Source organism: Podarcis erhardii (genome assembly GCF_964252035.2).
Source record: "Podarcis erhardii genome assembly, chromosome: 5".
Classification (NCBI taxonomy): domain Eukaryota; kingdom Metazoa; phylum Chordata; class Lepidosauria; order Squamata; family Lacertidae; genus Podarcis; species Podarcis erhardii.
In genome coordinates this window covers 7,031,560-7,045,894 of record NC_138509.1, presented here as the reverse complement: position 1 = coordinate 7,045,894, position 14,335 = coordinate 7,031,560, and the positions used below count along the sequence as shown (strand labels likewise).

The window sequence follows — 14,335 nt, the reverse complement described above, 5'->3', positions numbered from 1 at the left end:
CAAGTATGCCAACTTCCCTGATTCTGATTCTGCAGCTCTCTCTCCATCCTCTCACTTCAGTTTTCCATTTGGACTCTTACCCCATTCATCTGCTTTGCTCCATCTTCCAGCTCACCTCCTCTAGGCCTGCGGGTTCTACCACTAGCCATACAGTGGTGCCCCGCAAGACGAATGCCTCGCAAGACGGAAAACCCGCTAGACGAAAGGGTTTTCCGTTTTGGAGGTGCTTCGCAAAACGAATTTCCTATGGGCTTGCTTCGCAAGACGAAAATGTCTTGCGAGTTCCTGCAGGTTTTTTTTCCTCCCCCCCCCTTTTTCTAAGCTGCTAAGCCGTTTATCAGCTGATCCGCTAAGCCGCTTAACAGCTGATCCGCTAAGCCGCTTAACAGCTGATCCGCTAAGCCGCTTATCAGCTGATCCGCTAAGCCCCATAGCCGCTAATAGCGCTAATCCGCTAAGCCACTAATGGGCTTGCTTCGCAAGACGAAAAAACCGCAAGACGAATAGACTCGCGGAACGGATTATTTTCGTCTTGCGAGGCATCACTGTATTAGCCTCCTCTCGAGTCAAATATGCCTTGCTGTGCTCCTCCTATATTACCTCCTGCAACTTCTGCTCCTCACGGGTCATGCTCAGCAGCACAGTGCTCTCTCGGACCATGGGGATGTCCTGCCACAGGGACGTCGAGGAGGAGACGGACAGGCGTTGCAGGTAGGAATCCTGAGGGGAGATGTTTTTTCTTCGTAACCTTGGGGAGTCTGCGGATTTATACTCCAAATCTTCGGTCAAGGAATCTGCTCTCTTTTGACTTTGAATGGCTTTGTTCAGCGCAACATCGCTGTATTCCTGGTAGAGCAACTTCGCTGTGAAGAAAAACCACCAAGTCTTAACAATTCTGACTCAACGCACCAGGCCTGCAACCAGAGCTATTATGCGGGTGGTGGGGTGGTTGTGGTGGGGTTAGGGCGCACTGAGGAGAGGAAGGGACAAGGTTTAATTTGTCAGTGTGAAGCAGTGACCACACTGCATTTTAAATTCCAAACAGCCTGAAGTTTAACAACTTACATTCAAATGTTGTTGTATAAGCATAGAAAAAATAAACATTGAAGTGAAATGACCGGTTAGAAACTGACATATACACATTTAACCCACAGCATCACCCGCGTCCCTAGATGCCCTAGAGAGAGGTCTAATTTAGCATTTTTATCTTACTTGTATTTAGTAAGCAAAGCTAAAACTTTTGAAATTGCCAAGCTTGCTGAATCTGCAGTTAGCATCCAATTCATTGTTACTAATGAGTTTATGATTTTTTTTAAAAAAATAAATCCATCCCACATTAGCACTTTTCTCTCAGGCCAACCCAGCTCTGAGAACAAAAATAAGGAGATAAATTAAGTAAGATGCTAGGGTTATTTCTATATCTACTCCCATTTTCTGCAAAAAGAAGAAAAAGCAGGGAGAATAACACTTCTTTATGTTCACGTTTGATATCCCCTCTCAGGCAACGCTGCCGCCGCTGAGATGATTTAGGATCTCTTTACCATCTCTCTTTCATTGAAAATAACATTGAAGGATCCAGAAACTTGAACGAGGGCTCCAATCTAGAATAGGAAGACATTCCAGAACAGGGACCTATGACTTCTCTTCCTCCAAAATATAAATGGCTGGTCTAAGCACACTTTTGTAGAAGCATATATAATTTAATGTGTACATAGCCACAACCAAACCATGTTTGGAGGGGGTAGAATGAAATAGTGGGGAAGAGGAACTGAAGGGAGCATGGAATCACAGCAGGGAGTTTGGTCAGCTTAGAGTGGGGGGTAGATGGGATTCGCTGGGTGGGAATGGGGTTAGGATGGATTTTACTAGTTCTAATCACATTCACATCAGACACAGCTTTTATACTTTCATTGTTCCTCAGTTAAACACTCTTGTCTGTTGTTAACCCTGGGAAAATTTAAATGAACCCCTCATTTAGAGGCTTGAACCAGGCAGAGGGCCTTCTCGGTGGTGGCGCCCGCCCTGTGGAACACCCTCCCATCAGATGTCAAGGAAATAAACAACTATCTGACTTTTAGAAGACATCTGAAGGAAGCCCTGTTTAGGGAAGTTTTTAATGTGTGACATTTTAATGTATTTTTAATCTTTGTTGGAAGCCGCCCAGAGTGACTGAATGAATGAAACCCAGCCAGATGGGCAGGGTACAAATAAATTATTATTATTAGTAGTAGTAGTAGTATTAGTAGTATTTTATTTTCTGTTTTTAATCTGTTGGGAGCTGCCCAGAGTGGCTGTGGAAACCCAGCCAGATGAGGCGGGCTATAAATACTTCTTCTTCTTCTTCTTCTTCTTCTTCTTATTGCTATTATTCTGCACCTGCAGAGTGTTTTTTGGCACAGAGAGAACTTCGTTAGGCAGGAAGTACTTACACGAGTTGATTAATTTGGAGCGCCGCCGTTTGATGGTTTCTGCTGTCTCTAGTAGTTTCTTCTCTCTTTCAGGGAATGGAAAACATCAAGATGTGAATAGTATACAAATATGAGGAAAATCGATAAGGTCTACAACGAGGGTAGCATAACCTGAGCGTTCGATCTCATCAGTTACAGCTAGCATTTTAAACGCTTGGTTCACAGCCTACATTGCCTACTCTCGCTGAGGAAAATGGCAAGGCAGAAACCAGGATAAAACTTCTTCTTGGAAGTTTGTTCTTCCAAGGAGCATTTGGCAGATTTCTTCAGGTTAATTCATTCATCTTTACAACAACTCTGTGAGGCATGTTAGACACCTCCCTTTACACATATTTTATCAACACAATTGTTGATACTGCCATAGTTCTCGCCATCTTGGTCTGCGTCTGTCCAAAGGCTTCCATACAATTGTATGGAATATAATACCCTATACCAGGCATGTCCAAAGTGTGTTCCGGGGGCCTAATCCAGCCTACCAGCTGGTTTAATCTAGCCTCTGTGGCAGTTTATCTCCTGGGGTAAAATCCTTAAAAAATCTGAACAACTTTGGTCGGCCCTCACACATGTTAATTTCATCAAATCTGACCCTCTTTGGAAAAAGTTTGGGCACCCCTACCCTATACAGAAGGGGGAGCTTTCCACAGCTCACATTGGATAAGCTGAGCTTTTAAAATTGGGTAATTGGCTGGGAAATAGGTCAGGCTATCTGAATTCAACCACTTAACGCCCTGCCCCACCCAGCCCCAAAGCTGTCATTTGCAGCCGCAGTGAATTCATGGAGGCTAACAAAACTGTAGTATCCTCACTGCAAATTATGGTTCCACATCTGCAGCCCAAGGGGGATAAAGAGCCTGCAGAACCTCAAAACACTTCCTGAAGCCCCCCACAAACAGTGAGGTTCAGACATGCTGTCTCTTCCCCTAAGCAGTTCAATAGGTTGGCAGCCTGCTGGAGCTTCTCTAAGTTGCTCGCACTTCAGGTCCTTTGCACAGCTTTTGTAGGGTCTCCTCAAACTGTGCAAAGCTATTGTTCTTGAGGGAGAATTTTTATTTGAGCTGGAGAACTTGGGGTTCTTGTAAGGTTCCCCTCTTCTTTGAGGTGAGCATCAATGAGCTCCTGAATCCCATATCCAAGCTCAGCAAGCTTTTCCAACATGTCTAATGTTTTATTTACAGATCTCTTGAGGGGTTGAGCATAAACATTGGGCTGGAATGAACTGTGTGGGCAGAAGCTTTTTTGCATACCTGAACTGGGGGTGAAGGCAATTAAGTATTTCAGAGAAGCTTAATTTATTTGTCCAAGGCAGGTCATCCCATCAGCTTCATAGCCGAGGAAGGATTGAACCTGCATTTCACTAATTGGAAACCCAACATTGTAACTGCTGATATACCATGTTGGTTCTCAGTTCCTGTGACATAGCATTATAAGTACATTAAACATTCAGAAAGCACTAGAAGGAATTTAATTCCACTGCCACAAGAGGTTGTCCAGTGGCTCAGTACAAAAAATGCTTAGTGAAGAGACTCACCCAAATTTCACTCTTTCGAAATGGTCTGATTTTTCTTTTTGTGCAGGGCCTTCCTCCTTCGACGAGATAAGAGATGCTATAAACTCTGAAAATGGAAGAGATAGTGGGGTTGTCTTATTCCCAAAAAATTAAGTGCTGAAGTGCTTGTAATTCAGTCACAACTTCTCAGCTGCAAAAATGGAAATGTAGCTCATTGCAGCAGGCGGAGAGAAGGACTATACAGTGGTACCTTGGTTTACGAACTGAATCCGTTCCAGAAGTCCGTTCTTAAACCAAAGCGTTCTTAAACCAAGGCGTGCTTTCCCATAGCAGCAGGGGACTCAATTTACAAATGGAACACACTCAACAGGAAGCGAAACATGTTCTGCTTCCAAGGCAAAGTTCACAAACCAAAACACCTACTTCCGTGTTTGCAGCGTTCTTGATCCAAGTTGTTCATAAACGAAGCTGTTCTTAAACCAAGGTACCACTGTATACTGCAGGAAAGAGCCAATGGGAGGAAACGTGTCTCTGTGCACGGAGATACATGGTGTGTCTGTTCCCTTTCAGTGGTCAGTCCCCCACAGGGGGAAAGGCAATATGTTTTGCTCTCAATACGACTGTCTCCAAGAGCAGTGTTTTGCATCTCTTCTCTTAGGTGTGATCCTGCACTGCAGAGGGTTGGACTAGATGAACCTTGGGTGTCCCTCCCAACCCTACATTTCTGATTCCAGCCCTACCCCTAAACTGAGAAACTAGCATTGGGGAGGTGTCTGCTTAGTGACACCACAGGTGTGGTAGCCTTCCTCCTGTTGCATTTGCTCCTAATTTCATGGGAGGCACAGATTTTGCCAAGAGTCTTGCAGTCCACGACGGCCCAATGTAAATAGCACCGTAGTAGCACTGGGACCTATAGCTATTCCCACATCACTAAGATGGTGCACAAAATATCTCCCCATGTGATTCAAGTGGCTTTCGTGGTTCCAAACCACTCACAAGGGCTTCCCAGTTTATTATCACAAACGGTACCTCCTATCTGCACAGCATCATTTTAGTTTCTGACCATACTTGCATTCCTTTTCATGCTTTTCTTGATACAGCGGTACCTCGGTTTTTGAACACCTCTGTAGACAAACATTTCGGAACTCGAACGCCGAAGTAAGTGCCTTGGTTTTTGAATGCGCCTCAGAAGTTGAACAGGAAATGTGGCTTCCGTTTTGAGTTTTCGGTATTAAGGCTTCCATTTTCAGTTTTTGAAAGTTTCGGAACTCAAATGGACTTCCGGAACAGATTATGTTTGAAAACCGAGGTACCACTGTATTTATCTGAAGTCCAGTTCCCAGCATTAAGCACACAAGATGACCCTGCTAGGTTATATCATGTCCATCTCATTTTCCAACTATGCCTAGCCAGATCCTTGCCGGAAGCCCAAAAGCTTCCAGTTCTCTGATACTGATCACTCTATCCTCTGTGAATCTGCCAAACGCAGTGACCATCAGCACTGCTATACGGTGCACTAAAGGCCCGTCCATGGTTTCAAAAGGGAAATCTAAAGACAGATATATCAATGGTCAGTAGCCATGGTAACTAAATGGAACCTCCATGTTCAAAGACCATATACCTCAGATTTTCAGGTGCTTGGGACATAGTGAGAAAGTCTGTTGCTTACATGCTCTGCAAAAATCTAGCTGGCAACTGTTGTAAACGGGATGCTTGATTAGACAGATATTTGGTCTAGTCCAGCAGGACTCATTTTATGTTCTTTTAAAGTTGGGAGCTGGCTTTCAGATACAGTGGTACCTCGGGTTAAGTACTTAATTAGTTCTGGAGGTCCGTTCTTAACCTAAAACTGTTCTTAACCTGAAGCACCACTTTAGCTAATGGGGCCTCCTGCTGCCACCACACTGCCGGAGCACAATTTCTGTTCTCATCCTGAAGCAAAGTTCTTAACGTGAAGCATTATTTCTGGGTTAGCGGAGTCTGTAACCTAAAGTGTATGTAACCTGAGGTACCACTGTAGACTGATGTTAGTCTATAACAGATCTGCTCTCCTTCCCTGGGGGGCTGTGTTGCGGACCGGCATCTGGGACCCCCCAGTGACCCGGCTGGAGGGCGGAGGCATGCCACCCACGTCATGGGTACTCCCGGCCATGTCACACCCCCAGCTGTCCAATCGGCACAGCTGGGGGCGTGGCCGGGGGGGCAACCTCCTTTCACTTTTCTTGTCATTTTGATAAGGAACAGGGATTAAAAGTCACTCACCTAATTCATTGTCCGTTGGTATTGAGATCTTCCTCAAACCCTGCCGGTGCCAGTCTTTGCTTTTAGCCCGGTGTTTGCTTAGCACTTCCTGTTTCTTTGAACTGGATGTTGGTTCTTTTGCATCTACCCCAAGGACACTTTTATTTGGACAACTAGTACATTTCTCTAAGGGTAGGTGCCTGGCTCCGCCTTCCTTTCTGGGAACCACAGGTGGGGCTCTGTCCTCTGCATGTCTCTTAGCATCTTCTCTCTGGGACTGCTGCCACCACTGCGGCCCTTGACAGGCAGCCTGCTCTCTGCATGGGCGTCTGATAGTTGGTGGAGATGGAGGACCTCGCTGGAAAAAGTGTATTGGGTTAGTGAAAGCTATAAGTGAAGGCTGCATTGGACTTCTGGCCTCTGCAGACATTTTCTGACTCCTTACTGGGGGGTGGAGGCTGTATTTATTTGATGATTTCCCATCGCACATATCCATAGTATCAGGAATGCTGCAGGAGGAGTCTTCCACTGGCTCACTGTTTCCCGAAATGCCAACATCTGGGTGTATCTCCAATAGACTGGATGCTTCGTGTATATTCCTGCCTTTCTGGCCTTGTGAAGCACCTGCTCCATCGGAATTGGCCAACTGTACAACAGGGAATTCTTCAACTCTGCTGTCTATGTTTGGAGCCTGGGCGAGCTTTTCGGCTTCAGCAGCATAGGATATGGTCTGAGAGATGCAGTCGGAAACGAACACACAACCACCCCCATCTATATAGTTAATAGGGAGAGTAGACTCTGGTGCTTCAACTGGTTGTTGGGCAAACTGATCACCATCAGGAGCTGGAGGCATGTTGGGGCTGGAAGCTGGATGTGGAAGGTGAAGATCCCTGTTAAGAGCAAAGGCTGTGGGGTTGGAGTTAAACTCAGGAGCTACAGATTCCCTGGTTTGGCTAGAGTTTGCTGGTTGAATGTGCTGATCGGCACTGAGGGCAGGAAACACCGAATCAGAATGGAGCGGACGTGGCATATGTTGGTTGGAATTGCATTCCGTCACTGGGGGCTGATTAAATAGTTCATTGTCAGGTGTCGGGACTGAAGACTGTGGCGCCTTAATGGCAGTGGACTTTGGGGCTAAAAACTGGCAAGCTTGACTGGGAGAGGGCAGTTGTTCTAGGAGCTGACTGGGTTGACTGGGTGCAAGAGCAGGAGTGAGGGGCTGAGCAAGGGTGTCTGCATTAGGTGCAGGGCTTAAAAACTGAGCAGACTCAGTTGGCATGAACTGATTTAAGTGGCCGGAAGCAGGCTCTGGAGGAATGACCTGATCCGAGGCAGGTGTTGGGGTCAAAGGCTTTGTTGGCTGAGCCACATCTAGGGTCTCCGTGTTGCCACATTCTGTTCCATCCTCTTCAAGAACTAATGAACATAGTGATTCACTGATTAAAGTTTGTTGTTCCCTGCAAAGTGTATCTGCTCCTGCTTCGTTTTCTGGAATCTCAAGGCTGCTCATTGGGGTTTCCAGAAAACTTATGGTAGTGTCTTGTGCCTGGAATGATTCTGGATCAGGGCTGAATTCTGCATGTTGTCTGTCTGCGTTGGACAGACCCTCCCCTGATGGTATACTCTGAAGGCTCTCAGAAGCAGTACCCTGAGCAACTTCATATAAGTCTTTACCAGAAATGTCATTTTTGCTGGAAGCCCAGACGTCTGCATCACTGCTCAGTACTTCTCCACAGTCCATTATGTTCAGCTGACATGGCTTAAGCAGATTCTGGTTTTCTGGCTCTTGTGTAGATTCTGATTCTTTACATGGCACAACAGTACCATCTCTGGCTCTCTTGCCAGCACCTTCCTCCAGAGAATCTCCCTCTGTTGAGGTCCCCAGTGATGAGGCAGTGATATGGGTTTCACCATCAACAGGGTGATCCACAGGCTGAGAATCATAAAGATAAATCTGTGAATCAGGGGTTATTATTAAATCTCTACAGGATGGTGGTCTTCCCTCACCATCAAGACTCACAACACTTGTCTCTTCACCACCATATTCACTGTCCTCTCTTTCAATAGTTCTTCCATCTTCCTCAGGGGGTTGCTCACTGCCTTGGCTATTATGGCCAACTTGGTCAAAGACGCCAGAGGATTCCAGTTGTCTAGAATCATGGCATGTTGGAGCCTGTGTCCTTGGGCTCTCACACACAGGGATACCTTCAGATATCGACGTAGCTTTTGCCTTTGCTATTTGTGGATTACCAGAGTCCTGTGTCCAGACTGACTTTGGACTGTGATTTGGAGATGAAAGCTCCTTGAAAGTGAAATTAGATGCTACGCCCTCAACCAAAGAACAGTTCTTGTTTAAATCAGGAAGATCCACGTTCATTTGCAGTCCGTTTAAACCCAGTGGGGCAGTTATATCTCTCTCTACCCCTTGCTTTGATGCTTGCCTTATCTGCACACAACAGTCTTGTTGTTCCTGACCTTTGTGTCTCCATTCTAGATTATTCTGCTCTGTTTCCACTTTTTTCTCCATCCCCTTCCATTCCAGGCATTCCTCATTTAGTTCAGTGTCTACCAACTCTGTTGGCTCCAATTCTGCAGGCCCTGACTCCAATGTTTTTGATACCTGAGATGATTCTGCTTCATCACCATCAGTAGCATGCTTTGTTTTAACCGTCTCCTTTAGTGAACGAGCCTTGCTTCCTCCTATGCCATCCTCTTCCTCAAGATGGAGGACAGTGCAAATAAATGAATTTTGTCCCGATTCTTCCACTTCCTCTCCTATATCTGAATTATTGTCTACTCTACTGTAGTCTGGCAGAGACAAAATTTCATTAGGCTTTGGTTGTTGCACATCGAAATGTATTTCCCCACCCTTAGAAAATTCAAAACTTGACTGGAAAAGTGCAGAAGATTTCACACCCTCTCTTTGTCCCTTTAACTCTCTTATTTCCCCCTCTTCGTTCACTATGGAGGTATCTGGGTGCATCTGACCAGCTCCTTCGGTCTTAGAGGACATCTTCTCATCAATCTCCGATGTGACTTCCATATTTGGCATATGGCTGTTGTCTAGTTCATATTGAGACTCTAGTTCCGATGAGTGATTTTCATCTGATCTGCCTTTGGAAGGCTCAGCGTTTTGGTGATGCTCTGAAACATCATGACTCACCGGGGGACAGTCATAGGCTGATTCCTCACTAGCAGAAAAAGTGCCTGTTAAATGTGTTTCCTCACACAGTGTCTGAGAAAATGCATCACGAGGGTTCAGAGCTTGGGGAAACCCAAGAACAAGGGTTTCACCTTTGATCTCTCCCACTGCGACCTCACTAGGAATACTTGAGATCTGTTCAAGAGCTTCTGCACTGAAAAGGGAGGATTCATGATCACTTAAGGAATGAGCAGCTTCAAGTTCTCTCTGATGGGGATCCAAAGGGGCCTCCTTGTTATCCTCCAAAGTGACTTCTTGTATATTGAGAAGATTTTCTTGCTGGGAAAATCCTCCCCAGTCCTCTGGATCTCTCTGGCCTCTTTCCAGTCCCATGGATGGCTCTCTTTCCACAGGACTAGGGAATCTGCCCCATATCTGTTCTTCCATGACAAAGAGAAGTGGCAGGGCTTGAGAAAAAGAGTTCTTTTTATCCTCTGCTGTCACTGCCACCCTCTCTTCAGAAACATCACTCCTGGTGAAAAATTCTGTGACATCATGGTGCCTTCTGGCTGGTGCAGGATTAGAAGATTCGTTGAATTTGTGGGTTGCTGAGGGGAAAGGATCTTCCCCTTTGATTTTTTCAGACTCCATCAGTGGCACATCCTGAAAATCAGAAGAAGAAGAAGAATTACTATAAGGCTATGGCTGACCAGGAAATGTTACATATAAAAGCATTCAGCCGCACACCTAATCAACAACAACAACAACAACAACAACAACAACAACAACAACAAGAGCAGTCGGAGGGGAAAGGTGGGCAGACAACTTGCATTCAGGTGTGTAAAAAGAAAATAAAAGAAAGAGAGCAAAGAATGTGGACTCCAACTACCTGAGGCTCAAACTACCTATTATGCAGAGTTCAATGATTCTTTCCTTGACATATTTTTCTCCCCAGCCAAAACAAGCTGCAAGTCTGAACAGAAGAAGGGTGAGCTCCTTTCTCTCTGGTAACTTCCCAGCTCAGAATCATCATTCCAAACTTAAAAAACCACATTGGGAATAATGATTCTAGCTTCATTTTACACCCATGGAAGGAAAGATACAGAGAGGCTAAGGAGGAGATTGCCTATCTCAACCCCTTCAATGACAATCTTGAGTTGCAGACAGCTGGAGAGGAAGGTCTGTCTCTGCACATCTTTTCTCCAGTCAGGATGCTCTGGATTAAAAGCAATAAGGATGAAAGAATCATGGAAATCTTTCAGGACCAGGTTCTTGCTCTGCAGTCTCAGGTTTCTTGTTTGAAAAAAAATCTTAAACATACATGAGCATTTATTGAAATCTCAGAAGCCAGAAGGATGGCTGAATTACGGTTTCTAGTAGTTGGGGTGGTGCTTCCACGAGCCTTGCATAGCTCTCTGTCCTTCCCCCAAACCAGATAAATTATGTAAATTCACACAACTTGCATTATTCAGAAGGGTCATTCCACATCAAATCAACGCAAAAGACAAGGGATTCGCCACCCACCATCTCACATTTTGATGAAACTTGGTGTACACCCTTCCCTTATGGTTGAAAGAAACCTCCTTAATTCCCCCCCTCTATCTCAAACAGTTTTAATTTTATAGCACTTCAAAGTTTTGTGAAATCTGTGTTTCTTTCCCTCTCAAGATCCTCGGCCTTGTGTGCATTTTATTTTTCCCCTCCACAACCAATGATCAGATCTCTTTGAAATTTTACACAGAGATCAATAACATGATGAGTATTTCAGGGGAAAAATACACCAGCACACAAAAGATTTTATAAATGCCTTAAAAAATGTAGAAATGTAGCTTTTTTGGTGGAAAAACTAGGTTTAGAAAACCTAAATTTTCAGTGTTAGGGCACAATGCAATTAGAAGTTTTTGATGGTGAAAATTTTGCAAAGACATGCTCTTTCTCAACAAAGAATAAAATTTATGGGTCTCTTATGGGACACAGGTGTTGTTGTGGGTTAAACGACAGAGCCTAGGGCTTGCTGATCAGAAGGTTGGCGGTTTGAATCCCCGCGACAGGGTGAGCTCCCATTGCTCGGACCCAGCTCCTGCCCACCTAGCAGTTCAAAAGCACGTCAAAATGCAAGTAGATAAATAGGTACCACTCTGGCGGGAAGGTAAACAGCGTTTCCGTGCGCTGCTCTGGTTCACCAGAAGTGGCTTAGTCATGCTGGCCACATGACTCGGAAGCTGTCTGCGGACAAACGCCAGCTCCCTCGGCCAATAAAGTGAGATGAGTGCTGCAACCCCAGAGTTGGTCATGACTGGACCTAATGGTCAGGAGTCCCTTTACCTTTACTTATAACAACACCAACAACAAGGTAACAAGAAACAGCCACAACTTGGATGACTCTAAAAGAGGACTAGACAAACTAATGGAGAAGAAGGCATCCTGTCAGATGCCAGTTGCTGGAAACCAGGTCCTGGTTGCTGGCTTCCAGTGGGCATCTGGTTGGCTAGTGTAGAAAGAGGATGCTAGACTAGCATGGCTCTTATGATTTTAGGAAATGACCAGACATTGAAAACCCCCAAGAGGCATTCCTAAGGAAAGTAGAGACCTGCGACACTAATCACTGCTTCTCAGGAATTCAGCGCTACTCCATAAATAGAGGCCAGATCCACATTCCTCATGCAAAACCAACTTAATTTGAAAAGACCGTCAGAGACATGAGGAGGCAAAACTTGTAAAATGTCCAAGTTTGCCTTAGCTTCTCTGTTGAGTATACTGTTATGTGACTCTCCCAAGCAGTGACAGGTTCCAGGAAGCACAGTGCTTCGCCATGTTTGGTTTCCTTCAGAAAGAGGTCAGTTGAGGTTTATGATGCTTAGTAACATTTGTCTACAAATAAAGAGGTTGAGCATAGGTGGAAGCAGAGTTTAAGCACTCCAAGACACCAGATTCTACTGCTTCACATCAGATCTCTAGGCAGAAGCAACCAGCAACTCAAAAATGCTGTTAGCTTACAAAATGCAAACTTAGCTCTCTGTGGGCTCATCCGCACTTTCGCATGCCTAGAAAGCTTGGGTCTTGCCTCTCGACCCACTGCTTTCACAGAGAAAACCCATTCTTTAGTGCTAAATCACAGCAAACATCAGTTCAGATAAAACCTAGCAGGACCAGATAAGCCTTGTCTCTCATTCAAAAACTGTAGTGTATGGTTCATTTCACACAGATTATATCATCCTTATGGCAAGGTGGGTTGGGGAACAAAGGCACGCCCCTCCTGTCAGATATTTAATAACCATTCAGAAGATTTAAGGAGATTTGTCTAGCAGATCCCATGGAAACACACAACAGGAAAACTCTGACATCAGTTTGAGATACTTTATGGGAAATGATTCATAAAGACTCTCCTCCCTGAAAGAGAGGGGAGTGGTTGTGGGCGGGAGCCCAAACTCCGCTCCTGCAGGGGGTGTTGCCCCCTGCCTCCAGCTCACCTGGCTGGTGCTCACGCCCCCCCCCCCGGTGGCCATCCAACCAGGTGCCTCGGGGGGGGGGTGTCCAGCAGCCTTTATGCTGCAGTGCCAGCCTCTCCTCGGCCTCATTTCTCCTCGGCGTCCTATGCTAGTCACCCACCCTCCACTCCCTTTGAGTTAGGGCTCAGGGCATTGGCCTTGCTATGGACCTTAGGTTGGTCGCCCCGGTTGCCCGGGGGGCCTGGTTGTTGAATGGTTTCTTTAAATGTAAAGGTTCATCATTGTTCCACCTAATGTGTATGTCTTTAAGGGGCCAGAGCAAGGGCCAGAGCAAGATAACAAGACCCAGCTTTACAGCTGTGAAACATAGCAGGTGCTGCTGAGTTGCATTGATTAAGGTGTGTCAGCATTTGCATGTAGTATATAAGGAGCAGCACCTAGCTCTCCCATTACCCTGGGGGATGGGTTGGTGGTTGGGTCTGGTTTGTTGTTGATGTATTTAGTGTATAAGGAGTTTTTGTTTTTTGTAATTAAAACCTTGTTTAAGTTATTTTTGAGTCCCTTTCTTTTTAATGCATGGTCTCCCCAGCAAGCTCTCTGCAGCGCTACCATACTGCAAATAGCCAACACTGGTAGGAGTTTTTCCATTTGGCATTAGGCTTTTTTGTTTTTTCGCCTACCTCGTAGCAATCGTCACAACTTTTTGTGGTATTGGTGGGTAGGTTAGGCATTGGAATACTGTGTTGTGGTGTGTCGAAGTGCTAGGTGTGGCCATTGCCTATGCCTCCAATTTTTAGGGGTATTCCGTTAAAGGAATCTGGCGGTCGTGTATTCCGTCCGAAGCCTGCTTGGCGGGAGGCCATGGCACGACCCTCAGTGACATCAGGGGTGAGCCTATAGTTGGATTAGCATCAACAGGTGATGAACCTCTGGTGAATAAACCCACTTGTTTCGCGATCCAATGCCTAAGCCAATACCTTTTCATTGCTGTAATCAATAAAGTTGTGGCCTTTTATAGCCCATTAACCTTCTATCACGTGTCCCTGTGTATTTATTTCACTTCGCGGGGGTCGGGTCCTCGAACCACAAATGGAGTAAAACAAATAAATATCACCGGATGTTAACACTCCATCAAGTCCAAAACACTGGCCCAATATTGCCTCACAATGGCCCACCAGGATCGTTGTTTTCATAGAAAACGGATAGTAAACGTAACCACTTTTGCACTGGCAAACCCAGCTTTGCTCTGGGTGAAGTTGTTGCTGCTGCTGCTGAGTCAAGCTAGAGTTCTGCAGAAAGGAAGTGTAAGCCTTTGATTTAATACTGGAGTATTAGGTCATAGCTGAGATTAAATCAAAACAGCATAGATACCAGTCAGTATGACCTCCTAAGGCAGGGGTCAGCAAACTTTTACAAAGTCCACTGTCCCTCAGACTTTGGGGGGGGGGCTATATTTTTGGGGAAAAAATATGAACGAATTCCTATGCCCCACAAATAACCCAGAGATGCTGAATCCAACCCCCCCACC

At 45.4% G+C, this 14,335-nt stretch overlaps 1 protein-coding gene across 2 annotated transcripts in view; it reads right to left on the bottom strand.

The window, feature by feature from the left end:
* Positions 1-14,335, bottom strand: part of LOC309341454 (uncharacterized protein) — a 63,289-nt gene that overhangs the window by 19,665 nt on the left and 29,289 nt on the right. For both annotated transcript variants that reach the window (XM_081860932.1, XM_081860931.1), the window contains exons 2-5: positions 6,238-10,021; positions 3,997-4,081; positions 2,430-2,494; positions 601-863 (exon numbers count right to left, since the gene is read on the bottom strand). In XM_081860932.1, coding sequence (XP_081717058.1) covers positions 601-863; positions 2,430-2,494; positions 3,997-4,081; positions 6,238-10,009 — 4,185 coding nt within the window. In that variant the 5' untranslated portion in view covers positions 10,010-10,021. The remainder of the gene's footprint in view (positions 1-600; positions 864-2,429; positions 2,495-3,996; positions 4,082-6,237; positions 10,022-14,335) is intronic.